The sequence below is a fragment of the Macrobrachium nipponense genome, chromosome 5 (genome assembly GCF_015104395.2).
Source record: "Macrobrachium nipponense isolate FS-2020 chromosome 5, ASM1510439v2, whole genome shotgun sequence".
Classification (NCBI taxonomy): domain Eukaryota; kingdom Metazoa; phylum Arthropoda; class Malacostraca; order Decapoda; family Palaemonidae; genus Macrobrachium; species Macrobrachium nipponense.
The window spans coordinates 80,280,877-80,298,376 of record NC_061107.1 but is presented as its reverse complement, the minus strand read 5'-3'; the positions used below and the strand labels follow the sequence as shown (position 1 = coordinate 80,298,376).

General features: G+C 36.6%; 1 protein-coding gene and 1 long non-coding RNA gene across 2 annotated transcripts in view; one reads left to right on the top strand and one right to left on the bottom strand.

Annotated features, from left to right (window-relative positions):
- Positions 1 to 8,178, top strand: part of LOC135215455 (uncharacterized) — a 161,019-nt gene extending 152,841 nt beyond the window's left edge. Inside the window, exon 5 of the mRNA XM_064250168.1 lies at positions 7,348 to 8,178. Coding sequence (XP_064106238.1) covers positions 7,348 to 7,432 — 85 coding nt within the window. The 3' untranslated portion in view covers positions 7,433 to 8,178. The remainder of the gene's footprint in view (positions 1 to 7,347) is intronic.
- The window catches only part of LOC135215458 (uncharacterized), a 378,796-nt gene that overhangs the window by 330,159 nt on the left and 31,137 nt on the right, over positions 1 to 17,500 (bottom strand). The gene's annotated exons all lie outside the window — the stretch shown is intronic.

Here is a 17,500-nt window from a genome sequence, read left to right as displayed (position 1 = left end):
GAGCAGTAAATAAAAAGACTACTAAAGACACCAACCGTCCACGCAAACTTTAAACTCATTACATCTTCACTTCTGATCATGGACGGTTGGTGCTTTTAGTAGTCTCTCTTTTTATTTACTGCTCTTTTTACTGGTTTTTAATCTTTTTTTCTATATTTCATTTTTAAAGTTCTGAATTCCTTGTAACTTTAAATGATTGTGTATATGCATTTGTATTTTCTTCACAGGCTGATGATGCACAGAGATGTATGTGCGAAATGTATCGTATGCAATAAACTTGGCATTTTACATTTCGTATCATGGACTCCTACTGGAAACTTTATATATATATATATATATATATATATATATATATATATATATATATATATATATATATATATATAACTTCTAGTGACTTGTTGTGGATATGTAAATTTGTGGGCGAATCTGAGTATTTCAATGTGTGTGTGTATGCAATAGCAAATACATACCATACGAAGTTAAACATAATCGTGTTCATACCTTAGTTTTACCGGACCACTGAGCTGATTACCAGTTCTCCTAGGGCTGGCCCGAAGGATTAGATATATGTATATGGCTAGGAACCAATGAGTTACTTAGCAACGGGACCTACAGCTTATTGTGGGATCCGAACCACAATGACACATGTATTTCTGTCGCCGAAATAAATTCCTCTGATTCCTTGTTGGCAAGCGGGGAATCGAACCGGGACTCTGAGATCGGTAGTCGAAACGTTACCGACTCGTCCAACTAGGAACTGTGCACAAGGAAAACACATTCACAGCCAGTAATTGGAATTGGAATCTAAAATTTAGGCCAAACACCAAGCGCTGGGGACCTACGAGGTCATTCAGCGCTGAAAGGAAAACTGAAAGGATGGCGAGTTTCAAGATGCAAAGGAGTAAGGCCTTGCAGTTGCACGACCAAACAACTGTCGCTATAGTACATTCACATCAACTGAGCATCTGATGTCTAGGCCTGTCCCTAGCGACGACCCTGATTGGCTGTTGATAAACCAATCACAGGGCTGGAAACTCTTAGTCTCTCGAGAGAGTTAGGATGTATGTGCCACCTCTCCTAAGGGATACGTCCTGCCTCTGTGAACTCTCTCGACAGGCCTAGATGTCAGATGCACGGTTGATGTGAATCTACTATAGGAGAGGGTGCGCCCAGCAATGACGCGAAGAAACACTTGCATGGAGTTTCTCCTCCAAGCGAAGGTCACATCTCAGCGGAGACAACAAAAAAATGGCAACAAATATATATATTTTACTCAGAATTCAGGAATAAGAATTTGATAAGGACTTATTCCAGAGGAATTCCAAGATTTCTATTTTAAAGAAGGCAAACATGAGTTTATTCACATGCCAAATCTTAATCTAAAGGGTGAAAATCAGTGAGAGCACATCTCAATTCCTATTTCTGTGTAGCGGGCCACTTTCAAAATCAAACGGGCCAAATTTGTCCCCTGGGCATGGCGTTGGACGGCCTATATAAGGGAACATCTTAAATCCATAATAAAAAAAATCGATCACTTAAATGAGGTAAATATTCATCTATTTCTATGACCTAAATTCCTTATCATTTCGTGAACGTTACTTTTTCGTTCCCTTCAAATACACTTTTGGTAGGAATTTTAGGAGCTGGAAGGCGACCTCTTCAACTCTCGCCACGGCGGGCTGCTCAGTTTAATTACTACTTCTACTGAAAAGGTAGAATAGTTACTGTTTTTCCTCTCTTTACTCTATTTTGCTACTTTCATTTTCCCTTCAGTTTGATCTGACTCGTGACATCAGGTTATACAGGTTTGCATTCCGTGGCTCTCTCTCTCTCTCTCTCTCTCTCAAATATATATATATATATATATATATATATATATATATATATATATTATATTGAGAGAGAGAGAGAGAGAGAGAGAGAGAGAGCTACGGAATGCATACCGGTATAACTTGATGTCACGAGTCAGATCAAACTAAAGGGAAATGATATAATATATATATATATATATATATATATATATATATATATATATATATATATATATATATACTATATATAAGTGTTGCACTTTATTTACACAACGACTGATATGCAGCCAAAGAATTTAATAATAATCTCATCAGCCTACTCCAACAATAGCGAATGGAATCGAGCCGAGGGCATATATACAAACCCGTTTATTAGTCACTCGGCAAATACTCTCCAGGCCCCAAAACTAACACAATTGTTATGATAATTAAAGTTGGAAGTGGCATCGCACGTGAATCTGAAACCCTTGGTGGGGCAAGGGGGGGAGGGGGGGTTGAGGAACGAGGGAAGGCGCACGGTATTGCTTCTCTCATTTAGGTTCGGATTCAAGACGTCAAAAGGAGTTTAATAATGTTTCTCGCGTATGATTTCTCACTCGCCGATGCTCAGTCGAGAACCCGTTTCCCAATCTGTTTCGTTTTCCGTATTGATACGACTCGGGATGCAGGGGGAACTGTTCGTTGTGGAGAAAAACGTAACGAGCGGAAAGACATCGAAAACCTGGAACTATACGCACATAGAGACGAAGTTAACAGCAGCTATCTTGCTGTTACTAATAAGTGCCGTGTTTACATTACCTTGTGTCAACCGGCAAACTCATTTTAATTAGACTATGCTTTTCAAATGACTCGGAACAGACTGAGCGTTCGAGTTCGTGCTCTCAGCTGCGTTTCCCACGGTCTACTAGGTGGCGTTTCCTAACTAAAATCGGACTTTTACACCGACGCCAGCCCGGGAGTGAGAGGCAATACTACCAATTTGGGTTTAAAAGATTAATCTTGACTCAACACTCGCTGGTGTCTTGTAACTTTTGGCGAAAAACATCACGCGAAAATTAAACTGCCACGTAAAGCTGAAACTATATTGTGGTCGTAGTCTTTAATTTCACTTCTGGTCAAAGAACTTTAGGCATGCACTAGAAAAATAAATAGAAAATATAAATGACAAATTGAAAAGCAAGGAGACCGAAGAGAACATTCACACGACAGAATACATCGACAGATGGATTAATTAATGGATTGACGGGTAAAGCTATTCTATATTTTTAAGACTTTATTAAAATTATATACGATCTAACGAATGAATAGATTCATGCATGAACGTATAAATGTAAAGAAAATTCATTTAGGGATATGTATACATACCAGAATGCTTTTTGTGTGTGTATAAATACCGCCTTTTCTGTAACTTTTCTCATTCATTACCTACCTGAAGAGAGAAACAGCAGTCTCTGAAATATAGTATTTTCTCTCTATATTTTGGCGGGTTTATGGGCTCCTTTTATCATATATATATATATATATATATATATATATATATATATATATATATATATATATATATATATATATAACCCAATTCAAACGTGCACGATCTTCGCCCTACCAACTTCAGAAACAGAAATCATATATTTATATTCCTTTATAATCTCGAACGTTATTACTGCCCTTTACAACCCCTTGCATGCAAGAAGTCCGTGGAAGAGTAAACGAACGACGCCTACGCATCCAAGTATAAGAAAGGGGATAAAAAAAAAAAGAAAAAAAAAAGACAGGTCGAAATGTGAATCCGAGACTCCCTGTCTCCCCAAGCAGCGAGGAGGAGTAGAAAGACCCGTTTAGCATCTTTAATTTAGACGGGAGTTTATGTCTAGGGTCAGGAAAGGGGCCCCTGACGTTTGAATGCCTAATGAAGATGGAATTTAAATACTCAATGAGTATAAATGAAAGATTTAAAGGCAGCGGGATTGGTCCCGATTAGCGGCGACGCCCCTTTCTACCCACCCCACTGCACTGACAGCAGCCGGCTGTCTGCCTGTCTGTCTGTCGACTGCCCGAGCCTGGCTCTGTCTATAATTCCAACTCTTAATGTGTATGCAGGCGACGCAAAAGATTTGTTCGTGTGTGTGTGTGTGTGTGCTTGTTCGTTAGTCCCTCAATGGGGGCATGAATTTGAGCTTTTGCGATTTGCATCTATTTCCAACGCGTTATGTTTCCACACATACAAATAAGCCGTGTTGGTTCGCGTATTCGTTTATAGGGAAAACCTTTTCCAAGACGTCTCGTCTTTTGCTTAATTTAACCAGCATGACATCACAATAACAAGTCTTATACACAGTTAATAAACACGCTAAACTGATATACAGTTACTGAAATGTATTGGCAAGTAGCATTACAGACTGAAGACAAAAGAACACGAAAATAATTTAGAGGAAAATGTTGCAACACAGAATAATAATGTGTTTACACTTGTTTACGTCAGTATATATAATTACGCTGAAGATTGTTTACATTCTTTTTACGCCAGTATATAAATAAGATGAAGATTAAGACCGTACACTAAAACATATTTTTTACATTATATATATATATATATATATAATATATATATATATATATTATATATATATATATATATGTGTGTGTGTGTGTGTGTATGTATGTATGTTTATATATATATATATATATATATATATATATATATATAATATATATATATATAAGCGAATGCACAGGAGAATGATATCAGAAAGCGTTCTCGTCTTCATTAAGACATGGTCGATGTCCTTGACGATACCTTATTAATAAAGACGAAAATGCATGGAATTTTGCCTATCATTTTCCTGTGGTATTCGGTTCTTAATGAAGTCGCGTGCATCTATTGTAAGATTTTTAAGCTCTCATATATATATATATACCTATATATATATGTATATATATATTATATATATTATATATATGATATATATATATATATATATTATATATATATATTATATATATATATATATGAAGCAGCAGTAAGCAGGAGGCGAGGCAAGAGACCGATAAAACGCGCGCGCGTTATCCGGCTGCACAGATGAATAAAGAGGCAGGCAGGAGGGCAGCAGTCTAACCGAAAGATACACAGGCAGATTTAATCAGCCTCTCTGTGTACAAAGGGGAAATAAAGAGAACAAAAGGGCGCGAAATACAAAGGCAGCCCAGAAAGCCTCATCACTGTTATTTGAAATCTCTCCTTCAGGCGGCGCTCCCTCCAGGATGTGCTTCAAATAACACTACGTTTCCTCAAAAAAAAAAAAGTAAAAAAGAAAAATAAATCCATGTCTTTTCCTTATTTTGTTCTTGGAGACTTTTATTTATTTATTCTTATGCTCCTGCACGACGAAAAAAAAAAAATCGACCAAATATAGAAAAAAATGCGAGAAATCAAATTGAAAAAAATACAGTAAAAAGGAAAAATAAATCCATCTTTTCCGTATTTTGGTCTTGGAAACTTTTATTTTAATTTTTTTTTTTTTTTCATGCTCTTGCACGACCAAAAAAAATACGTTCGACGAAATATGGAAAAATCGCGAAAAATCAGATAAAAAAAACTAAAAAGGAAAAATAAATCCATGTCTTTTCCTTATTTTATTCTTGGAAAAAAAATTTTCTCATGCTCCTGCACGGTAAAAACAAACACATTCGACCAAATATTAAAAAAAAATGGGAAAAAACAAATTGCAAAACAAACACACTTACGATGTCTATAAAAACACAACCACCTTTGTTTAAACTGAATGCGTTTAGACCGAACGTCCTGTTTGTTTGTTTTGTGTGTGTTCGTATGTGTGTGTGTACGAGTGTATGTATCCGTGCGTTTATTTACCGACCAGCCAACGGCAGAGCAGAGCAGAGCTAAAATCACGGGGCCTTGCAATCCTTAATCCATTGTAGATGTGATTTCGAAAGTTCGTGGGAACTTGGGAGGGAGGGGCCGGGTACGTATGTGTGTGTGTGTGTTTGGGGTGGGATGGGGAGGGGAGGGGGGGGGAGGGGGGAAAGAGGGAAGGAGGAGGAGGTTGGTGCTGTGTATGTTACCGAGGCTTGGATTGATATCAATTTATTTTAGTCCCCAATCCGGATTCCGCAATGCTCTCTGGCAGCGCTGTTTCTCGCTCTCGCTGGAATACGACGAGTCACAGACACACGGTTATATATGCGTGAAAACTGCTCTTCAAGGGAAGGACCCCTATCTCTCTCTCTCTCTCTCTCTCCTCTCTCTCTCGCTATCTCTCTCTCTCTCTCTCTTTTAGTTTTAATTTTTTTAAAGATGTCAATGTAGTTGCAATACGCACACTAACAAACAATGTTTATTCTATACATATACATACACACAAACACAGAATTCCAGATAATAAGAGGAAAGTAAGCACTACTATATTTCAGAGACTGCAGCTGTCTCTTCGGGTAGGTAATGAATGAATTACCTGCTTGAAGAGAGAAGAGAGAGAGAGAGAGAGAGAGAGAGACGAGAGATTGAGAGAGAGAGAGAGAGAGAGAGAGAGAGAGAGAGCAGTCTCTGAAATATAGTAGTACTAGCTTTCTATATTTTGGCGTTTTTATGGGCTCCTTTTATTAGATAATAAGATTATATATATATATATATATATAATATATACATAATATATATTATAAATGATATTATATATCATATATATATATATTATGAATGTCTTTTTTACTGTAATACAACACTATAATAGAAAGATAAAAGGCCCATACAACACTATAACGAACGTTGCAACCATATATTCCGAGCACTGGTAAAATATGGACATAGGGCACAGACGGAAGTGCTCAAAATATATGGTTGCAACGTTAAAATAATGTTTTATGGGCTTTTTATATATATGACATATATACACACATATATATATATATATATATATATATATATATATATATATATATATATATATATATAAAGGTTTTTTTTCCACGAAGGAAAAAATGAAAAAGCGAGATAGCCGAGTACATTCGGTCCTGTTCGGACCCTTTACTGAAGGCAAACTGATTTTACAGGACCGAAAGTACTCGGCTATCTCGCTTTTTCATTTTTTCCTCCGCGGCAAAAAACCTTTATTTATACATAGCATTACGTTTTATATACTTCGTGATCAAGTTATTCATATATATATATATATATATATATATATATATATATATATTATATATATATATATATATATATATATATACACATACATATATACGTATATATATGTATGCGTGTATGCATACACGAATTTTACTGGTCAGGCTCACCAGTCTTCTGAGATCACATCGAACTCATATAATGAATTCTTAACTTTTCGATTTGATATCTCTCTCTTTGTCTGATATATCGCGTTTTTACTCAAAACCTTTCAAACCAAATTACAGAAATGAAATGAAGTTTTCTTTATCTGCATATGATAATCGTCCCCGTTTCCAATCAATCTATTTCTCCTTGATCACTGAAATCATTTTCTCGTTTCCTTCCCAACAGGCTGGAGCAGCACGGAGGGTACTTGTACAACTTCGAGGAGCTGATGGCTGACTACAACCAACAGATTCACGCTGGGAATTCTTAGAGAGAGACAGACGCTCGTGAAACGGCCCAAACAAAAGAAGGGGAAAGTTTGTACTCACAAAGGACCTTAGTCAGACAGTCTCGTTGTATGGTGTTCTCGTGAGATGCGATTTTTTTTACTAAACAAAATAATGAAGACAGAGATGACGATCTCCTCCTCCTCCAAGGGAGAGGGGGATTTTTTTTACTAAACAAAATAATGAAGACAGAGATGACGATCTCCTCCTCCTCCAAGGGGGGGAGAGAGGGGGACATCGCAACAATGGACGAGACGCGTAGCTACAGTTTTCTTGAATGGTGTCCCGACAAAGAACACAAGAATGCCTTGGAGAGGAACAATGTAATATAGAAGAATAAGAGAAATAGGTTTGATCTGAGCTTTTTTTTTTTTTATTGTTAAATGACGCTCGCAAGAAATAAAGAAAACGTCGTTAGTTGGAAAATAGAAGTTTATTTTTTTTTTTTGTAAATGCTGAAACTTTTTTATCGTTTTAAAGGGAAGTACAGAAAATGTGTATTTTTTTTATCGTGCAATAAAGGACCATGCCTCTTTCTTTGAAGTCCAAAGGAACACAAACTTCTCTTCTCAGAAAATAAAAAGAACCGATTCGCAACCTATTCGCCAAGGAGGACGGAAACGTACTGATGTCTTGGCCACGGAGAAACGTCGACCGATGATCGCCAGAATGTTTTGTCACGTTTATGGCTGATGAATCAACGTACCATATAAATATATATATATATATATATATATATATATATATATATATATATATATATATATATATATATATATATATATAGGAGATCAAAGCGTCAATTTATCGCTGACTTTTCTATTTTTTCTTCTTGGGACAGTTTTTGTATCGCATAAAGTGGTGTGCCACAGGCGTGAAAACAGTGATTGTTGGGTCTTTCCGTTGGTTTTGTGGTAAGATAGAGAGTGTAAGTGACACACTTGGAAGGATTTGGAGCAGTTGCAGTTAGATTTCGCCATAACGAGCACTAGAAAATACCCGTGAAGTGACACAGCCGTAAAAAGGTTTATATATCTTTTGGACATCATTGTAGAATTGCAGTGTCCTTTGGACACTCAACGGTGGCTTGTAGAACTGCAGTGTCCTAACCAGATCCTTATGGACACCCTCGTGGACACTCAACGGTGGCAAGTTTGTTTAATATTTACAAGGAGAAATGGGTGTCCGAATCACTTACAAGTCTGGGTATGTGAAGCCTGTGGTGGTTTTTTTTTTTTTTTTTTTTTTTTTTTTTACGAAAAGGAAGAAACCTCACAGACAACGGCCATTTCTCCGGAGTTTGGTCACTGCAAACTTTAAAAAAAAACTGTAGAATTTCTATACGTAACTTTATGTAATGTACCGTACCTGTAGGAAATGTAAAGAAACACTCAAATTTCAGCAAAGCCTTGGAAACAGATAACCTCTCCTGTGTTATATCCGAGCGTACATAAATTAATATATATATATATATATATATATATATATATATATATATATGTACATATATATATGTATGTATATATATTCATGTACGTAGGTATGTCTATACATTCAAGTACTCACATATACATACATTCATAGGTTTATTTATCATATGAATGTGTGTCAATATGCGTATATACACTCTAACATACACACGATTAATTATATGAATACAACACAACACACAACACACACACACACACATATATATATATACATAAGATTATACATATTTATACATATAACTCGCACGAACATAGTATATACTGCATATAAACTTGCATAGACGTATGTACGTATCACTAGTCATTGTAATATCTGGCACGATGCTTGAACAGATATTTTGAGTGCCTTGCTCTCTTGTACATAAAATGAAGATATCCCGCAGTTTATTCTTAAGAACTGGGGGAAAGTTCTCCTCTCTCGTTGCTATCATTTCTGGACACTGACGATCCTCTTGGAAACAAATAGGCGTATTTACTATACGGTGCATCAAAGCGCAATTGCGTGGTTTTATACAACCGCGTCAATTTTAAGAATCGTGAGGCAAAGGGGTAATGAGGTCACTTTCAAGAATCGAGAGACAAAGGGATAATGAAGTCACTTTCAAGAATCGTAGGGCAAAGGGGTAATGAGGCCACTTTCAAGAATCGTGAGGCAAAGGAGTATTGAGGTCACTTTCAAGAATCGTGAGGCAAAGGAGTAATGAGGCCACTTTCAAGAATCGTGAGGCAAAGGAGTAATGAGGTCACTTTCAAGAATCGTGAGGCAAAGGAGTAATGAGGTCACTTTCAAGAATCGTGAGGCAGAATGAGCCACTTTCAAGAATCGTGAGGCAAAGGAGTAAATGAGGTCACTCAAGAATCGTGAGGCAAAGGAGAATGGAGGGCCACTTTCAAGAATCGTGAGGCAAAGGAGTAATGACGTCACTTTCAAGAATCGTGAGGCAAAGGAGTAATGATGTCACTTTCAAGAATCGTGAGGCAAAGGAGTAATGACGTCGCTTTCAAGAATCGTGAGGCAAAGGAGTAATGAGGTCACTTTCAAGAATCGTGAGGCAAAAGGGTAATGAGGTCAATTTTAAGAATTGTGAGGCAAAGGGGTAATGAGGTAACTCTCAAGAATCGTGTTGACCTGATAATCAAATTTATTTTATCAAAAAGACGAGAGATTAGAACGAGGATTACTGATTACAAAGATTAAGACTTTTTTTTCTCTCGTGTGTGTGACCTAGATAGTTTCCTAGACGAAGTATGAGAGGAAATACGTAGCTTGAAAAAAAAATGTGGTGATGGAGTGAAAGTTAAAAAATTGTGAAAAAAAAAATAAGTTTTAATGTAAAAAAAATGTTAATGATGAAAGTGAAAACTCCCAATTTACAAAACTATGATGAGGAGTGAAAGTTAATTGTAAAAAAAATGTGATGATGAAGTGAAAACTAATTACAAAACTATGATGAGGAGTGAAAGTTAATTGTTTAAAAAATGTGATGATGGACTGAAGGTTATTTGCAAAAAAATGTGATATAGTGAAAGTTGATTGTAAAAAAATGTGATGATGGAGTGAAAGTGAATTATTAAAAAAATGTGATGGAGTGACAGTGAAGTGTAAAAATTCATGAATGAATGACGGGAAGGCAACGTACGATGTCCGGACATAGGAGTGAAAATATTTACCATAAAAAAACACACACATACACAAATAAAAACTTATTAAACTTGATTATTCATCAAATTGTACCTCTCATTCTACGTGAAGATGTTTTGCTTTAAGCTATATGAGTAAATTTCGATGGTAATTGATACTTCAGAACTCAATTGTTCCAAATTTCACGCAGTAATAATAATAATAATAATAATAATAATAATAATAATAATAATAATAATAATAATAATAATAATAATAATAATAATAATAATAATAATAATAATAATAATAATAATAATAATAATAATAATAATAATAATAATAATAATGAAATATGAAAGGGGGCGTTACAGCATTGCAAGTATAATTGTCAAATATCCAGATCATACTACACGTATAAATTTAATAATGAAATAAAAGCCAAATTTTTATATAGATATTTCCTCTTGCTTCATTCATGCACACACGCATCCATTATGCGCGCACATAAATACATACAAACATACATACAACTAACGAGAGTAACTGATGCACGAGAGCATAATGGCTACAAGCAATAAAAAAAATGGGTAAAACCTTTGAATAAATCAAATACATTTTATCATAACACAGCAGCTGATCTCAACAACACGAAGAGAGGACGCAAGCAGAGTATCTACCGCGAAAGCGAAGGAAAGTTCAAGAGTCAGAATAAAAAAAAAATAAATAAATAAATAAAAAAAAAAAGTTCATAGATCCGGGATCGTGAAATGTTTGAGCAGAGTGACATACGAGCGTAGCGTGTCATAAAATAAACAAAAGGATTCGAAACGTTTTAATCCCGCCATTTATTTCTCAGCAAGACGTTTGAATTCGCTTGTAACTCCACCTCTCTCTCTCTCTCTCTCTCTCTCTCTCTCTCTCTCTCTCTCTCTCTCTCTCTCTCTCTCTTCCTCCCCACTTTGATTGAGTTTTAGTTTGCCCTGACTTTTGAACTTCTGCCAGGCCACAAATTGGACTTCCATGGGAATGACACAACCCCGATCACCTTCACTTACAGCTGGGTAAAAGCAATTAGATGGAAAGGTGAGAGGGAGTCGAAAAAGGGCGAGGAGGAGGAGGAGGAGGAAGAAGTCATGTTAGCGACGGATGGTGATGAATGGATAGAAAGATGACGAAAGGGGATGAGAGTTGAGGGCAGAGAAAAGAGCTTCAGAACAGGCATATTCTCTCTCTCTCTCTCTCTCTCTCTCTCTCTCTCTCTCTCTCTCTCTCTCTCTCAATTGCCAGGAGAATGATTATATGAGTGAGAATGACAAGGGAGTAGTAATGAATGTAGGGCGTAGAGAATGGATGGATGGTAGTACTATACAATAAAGAGAAGATGAAAGAAAGCGAGGTACATTTGAAAGGAATAAAAATACCATTTCTCGAGGACGACAATGATTTTTAAGAACCCTTGTTAATTGTATGTCAGTCAAGATGTCAGTAATTGATTATATATATATATATATATATATATATATATATATATATATATATATATATAATATAAATATATATATATATAGAGAGAGAGAGAGAGAAGAGAGAGAGAGAGAGAGACGAGAGAGAGAGAGAGAGAGAGAGAGCACCCGATTGAATAATATCAGCTTCGTCGTTAAGTAAAATATATTTCAAATTACAATTTAATTCACCTTTTCTCCAGGAAAGAAAAAAAAACTCCTCGGTCGAAGGAGAAAAACGCTAATAAAATAATTCATCCTTAATGGGATATCATCGGGTACTACTCCACTACGGTTTCCAAGACGGGGAGGATTGCTCGTAAATGTTGGGGGAGATTAACTCATAATTTTCCAACTCAAAGGCGTTTCTTATAAAGAGAGATTCATCGCTTTGGCCTCTGGGCCGTTTTCTTCCTCTCGGTAAACGCGTTGTGATATTTCGTCTAATTTATCGTTACTTGGCATCAAAAGGTTATGGCTAGAGATGTCCCTGTACTGCAGAACGCGAGCGTGTGTTTATATATATATATATATATATATATATATATATATATATATATATATATATATATATGTGTGTGTGTGTGTGTGTGTGTGTGTGTGTGTGTGTGTGTGTGTGTGTGTATGTGTGTGTGTTGAAATAATGCCTCTTCCGGTACACTATAATCCTAAAAATGGCAATTAACTTTGTTGATTTTTGCTTTTTTTGTATTCAAAATTAAAAAGAATCATATGTTAGCAGTTCCGAAGTCGTTTGCGGATATATTTTAATCAGACAACACTTCAATGAGCGCATGGCTTCTGTTGCATTTTACGTTCGATATGCAGATTTAATGAAAAAAAAATGGAAGGAGTTATCATCAGGTTCAATGACACAAACTATATTTTTGCTATTGATTACGAAAGCTCAACTTGCTAGTAGGCAAAAACACAAGCACGGACAGATACACCTATATTTGTTTTTGTATGTGTACTACACATGCGACATAAAACGGTTTTAAAACGAACGCAGGAATTGTTGAAGTCTCGTGGGACTGTCAGGCTAATTCTACTATTCAACTGAGACCAATCCGGAGTTGCGTGGAACATCGACGACTAGAGAAAACGATAGAACTGAGTGACAACTAAAGCAAGGAGAGAATTCCAAAACTTGGCAAAGTACCAGAATGAATGTTGATCGCTACACAGTAAATGTAGGACTTTGGTTCGTGGTGGGCATTACGAAAGGGCATTACGAAACTGTCTGACAGCATTATCGGGTCAAAATGGCACCTTCAGAATGATATCAGAGACACAGAACGAGAATGATTGAAAAGAAAGAGAAACAGGAAAACGAAAAGAAGAGCAGAAAAGGAGGAAGAAGAGACAAAGAGACATTAGCAGAACTACCTTTTGATTCAGAGAGAGATTCTTGTGAATTAAAATTTAACAAAATGCTAACCTATCAAGAAACCGCGCAGTTAATCAAAAATAAAAAAAAAATAATGTAATCATTATTCTTGTTTCTATAAACTTCAAAACGTAAGTGATCAAAACTACTGTAGGTACAAAGTAAGTATTTTACGATTGGAAACTTGAATCCAAATATGCCTTCACGTCTTTATCCACAACTTTATCACGAAATGGAACATGAACTTCGACATGGAAATAACCTGACGTATTTAGGAAGGACCTCCCTCATTTTAGTCTTGGAAGTACTATTCACTTAACAGCATGGTCTGCTTTCTTTTACTTCTCCATATTCATCGTGTATTTTCAAACGCACATTCCTCTAATCAATCTCAAGACTAGGCCTTTATAACTTTTATAATCCTTCGTCTTGACACGTTATTCTTCTCTTATCTATGTTTATTATTCTTCTCTTATTATTTATTGTTTACCTTTGCAATCCTTCTTTCTGACACCTTACTATAGTAGAGTCACATCAACCGTGCATGTGATGTCTAGGCCAGTCCCTTACGACGCCCTTGATTGGCTGCTGATAAGCCAATCACAGGGCTGGAAACGCTCAGCCTCTCGAGAGAGCTCACATAGGCAGGATGTATGTTCCACTTCTCCTCAAGTATACTTTGGAAAGACGTATCTCTCAGGAGAGGTGGAACATACATCCTGCCTATGTGAACTCTCGAGAGAGACTGAGAGTTTCCAGCCCTATGATTGGCTTATCAACAGCCAATCAGGAGCGTCGTAAAGGACTGGCCTAGACATCAGAAGCACGGTTGATGTGAATCTACTATAGTTTTCCTATTAAATCTTCACCGTTACAACTCACGTTTGTATGTGTGTGTACGTGCGTAAGTGTGTGATTTCTGAATAATAACTGCAAGAAATAACACTAATAGTCTTTATTGAGCATATTTGCACAAAACTACAATCCAGAGGAAAATGAGTCATGTTCTTGAAACGGCAACACCTGGACAAGCAGTTGTCCTCCACACACACCCACCCCGTGCCCTGACACCACCTGGGTATTTCTGGGTATTTCTGTTGCATATGCATAGTTCGGTGTACGAACTGCCACGTCATAACGTCCAGATTAGAGGCCCAAACTCTTTGTAATTCTATATACATAACATAGTCTCGCTAAGGAGTTATATTTTAGATAGTTGATTATATATCATTACTGAACACCTTTAGTGGAAGGGGAAGTATAAAACAAACACCTGTGTAGCTTAACCTACTCATCTAGAAGAAATAATAATAATAATAATAATAAGATTTTCATAGTGTTCTTTCATTATCCCTAAACCTATTTTATCTTATTAAGTATATCTTAGTTTAACCAGACCACAGAGCTGGTTAACAGCTCTCCTGGGGCTGGCTAGAAGGATTGAGTATTTTTAAGTGGTTAGGAACCAATTGGTTACTTAGCAACGGGACCTACAGCTTATTGTGGGATCCGAACAACATTATATCGAGAAATGAATTTCTTATCCCCAAAAATAATTTCCTCTGAATCCACGTTGGCAGAACGGAAAATCGAACTCGTGACTACCGAATAGGTAGGTGAGCCACGTAACCCACTCGTTCAAGGAGGAACTGTCACAGATAGGACAGAAGATGAAAGTGTAAAGCTGTAGGATAAGAAATTGGGTCGTAAATGGAGTGCGAAATGGTTGATGTTAAATGTTACTTGTCCGCACTGATACCCTTACAAGAAAACTATTCGAAAACCTGAATCAGACGATAACAATGGTAATATTTAGTTATTTTTACTATTCAGTATAAGCTAATATTCTCATAAAAGAAGCCAACAGAGATTTTCAGTAAATAAGCAAGTTCCTGCATACAAGAAAGCCCACATATACATAAGGAGAAATCCAATGAAGTTAAAATCGAATAAAGTAAGGATAATAAACAAAGGTAAACCAACAAACATAAACACAAAACTCGAGTAGATCGACATCCAAATCACTTGGCAAGAGAAATGTTACACATTACTGAAGGCTGAGAATTAAGGACTCTGCATATACGGCCTAGGGAGACACTGCCATTCATGTTGATGTTGGAAATGAACATAAACATCTTATACTCTGATGTTGGAAATACAAACTAACATCTTGAACTCTGATACTGCAACTACACACAAAAATGCTTCTACTCTGATGCTGCAAATACACACAAAATAGCTTGTACTCTGATGCTGCAAATACACACAAACATCTCGTACTCTGATGCTAGAAATACACACAAAAAAGCTTGTACAAAGATGCTGCAAATACCCACAAAACAGTTTGTACTCTGATGCTGCAAATACACACAAACAGCTTGTACCCTGATGCTGCAAAAACACACAAAACCGCTTGTACTCTAATGCTGCAAATACACACAAAAAAGCTTGTACTATGATGCTGCAAATACACACAAAAAAGCTGGTACTCTGATGCTGCAAATACACACGAAACAGCTTGTACTCTGATGCTGCAAATACACACATAACAGCTCGTACTCTGGTGCTGCAAATACACACGAAACAGCTTGTACTCTGATGCTGCAAATACACACATAACAGCTCGTACTCTGATGCTGCAAATACACACGAAACAGCTCGTACTCTGATGCTGCAAATACACACGAAACAGCTTGTACTCTGATACTGCAAATACAAAAAAAACAGCTTGTACTCTGATGCTGCAAATACACACAAAACAGCTTGTACTCTGATGCTGCAAATACACACAAAACAGCTTGTACTCTGAAGCTGCAAATACACACAAACATCTCATACTCTGAAGCTGCAAATACACACAAAAAGATTGTACTCTGATGCTGCAAATACACACAAACAGCTTGTACTCTGATGCTGCAAATACACACAAAACAGCTTGTACTCTGATGCTGCAAATACACACAAAACAGCTTGTACTCTGATACTGCAAATACACACATAACAGCTGGTACTCTGATGCTGCAAATACACACAAACAGCTGGTACTCTGATGCTGCAAATACACACAAACAGCTTGTACTCTGATACTGCAAATACACACAAACAGCTTGTACTCTGATGCTGCAAATACACACAAACAGCTTGTACTCTGATACTGCAAATACACACATAACAGCTGGTACTCTGATGCTGCAAATACACACAAACAGCTTGTACTCTGATGCTGCAAATAACACACAGCTTGTACTCTGATACTGCAAATACACACAAACAGCTTGTACTCTGATGGTGCAAATACACACAAACATCTTGTACTCTGGTACTGCAAATACACACAAAACAGCTTGTACTCTGATGCTGCAAATACACACAAACAGCTTGTACTCTGATGCTGCAAATGCACACAAAACATCTAGTACTCTGATGCTGCAAATGCACACAAACATCTAGTACTCTGATGCTGCAAATGCACACAAACATCTAGTACTCTGATGCTGGAAATACACATAAACATCTCGTACTCTGATGTTGGAAATAAAGATAAACATCTTGTACTTTGTTGTTGGATATAAACATAAGCATCTTGTACTTTGATGTTGGAAATGCCAATAAACATTTTTTACTTCATAAAGCATATATATATATATATATAATATATATATAATATATATATATATGTGTGTGTGTGTGTGTGTGTGTGTGTGTGTGTGTGTGTGTGTGTATAATATTATTCTGAATTTAGCTCATTCACTCCTGGGAAATGTAGTTAACACTGAAAATTTGGCCTTGAATGGAGGACGAGAGATCGAAACAAAAAGAAAAAAACTAATAAGGCATAAGGCCAATTACTGAGGAAGGAGGAATTTACGTAAAAGCTGGACTTTAGTTGTAAATGCACTGAATTTACATTAATTTACAGAGGTCCAGCAGACTAATAAGGGGGTCAATTGGTCGATCCACCTGAACACGTGGCTGGGGGCACCCAGACTCAGCATTCGGAAATTTGCGCAAACGGATTGAAAATGCAAGCTTGCTCCAAGGGTTTC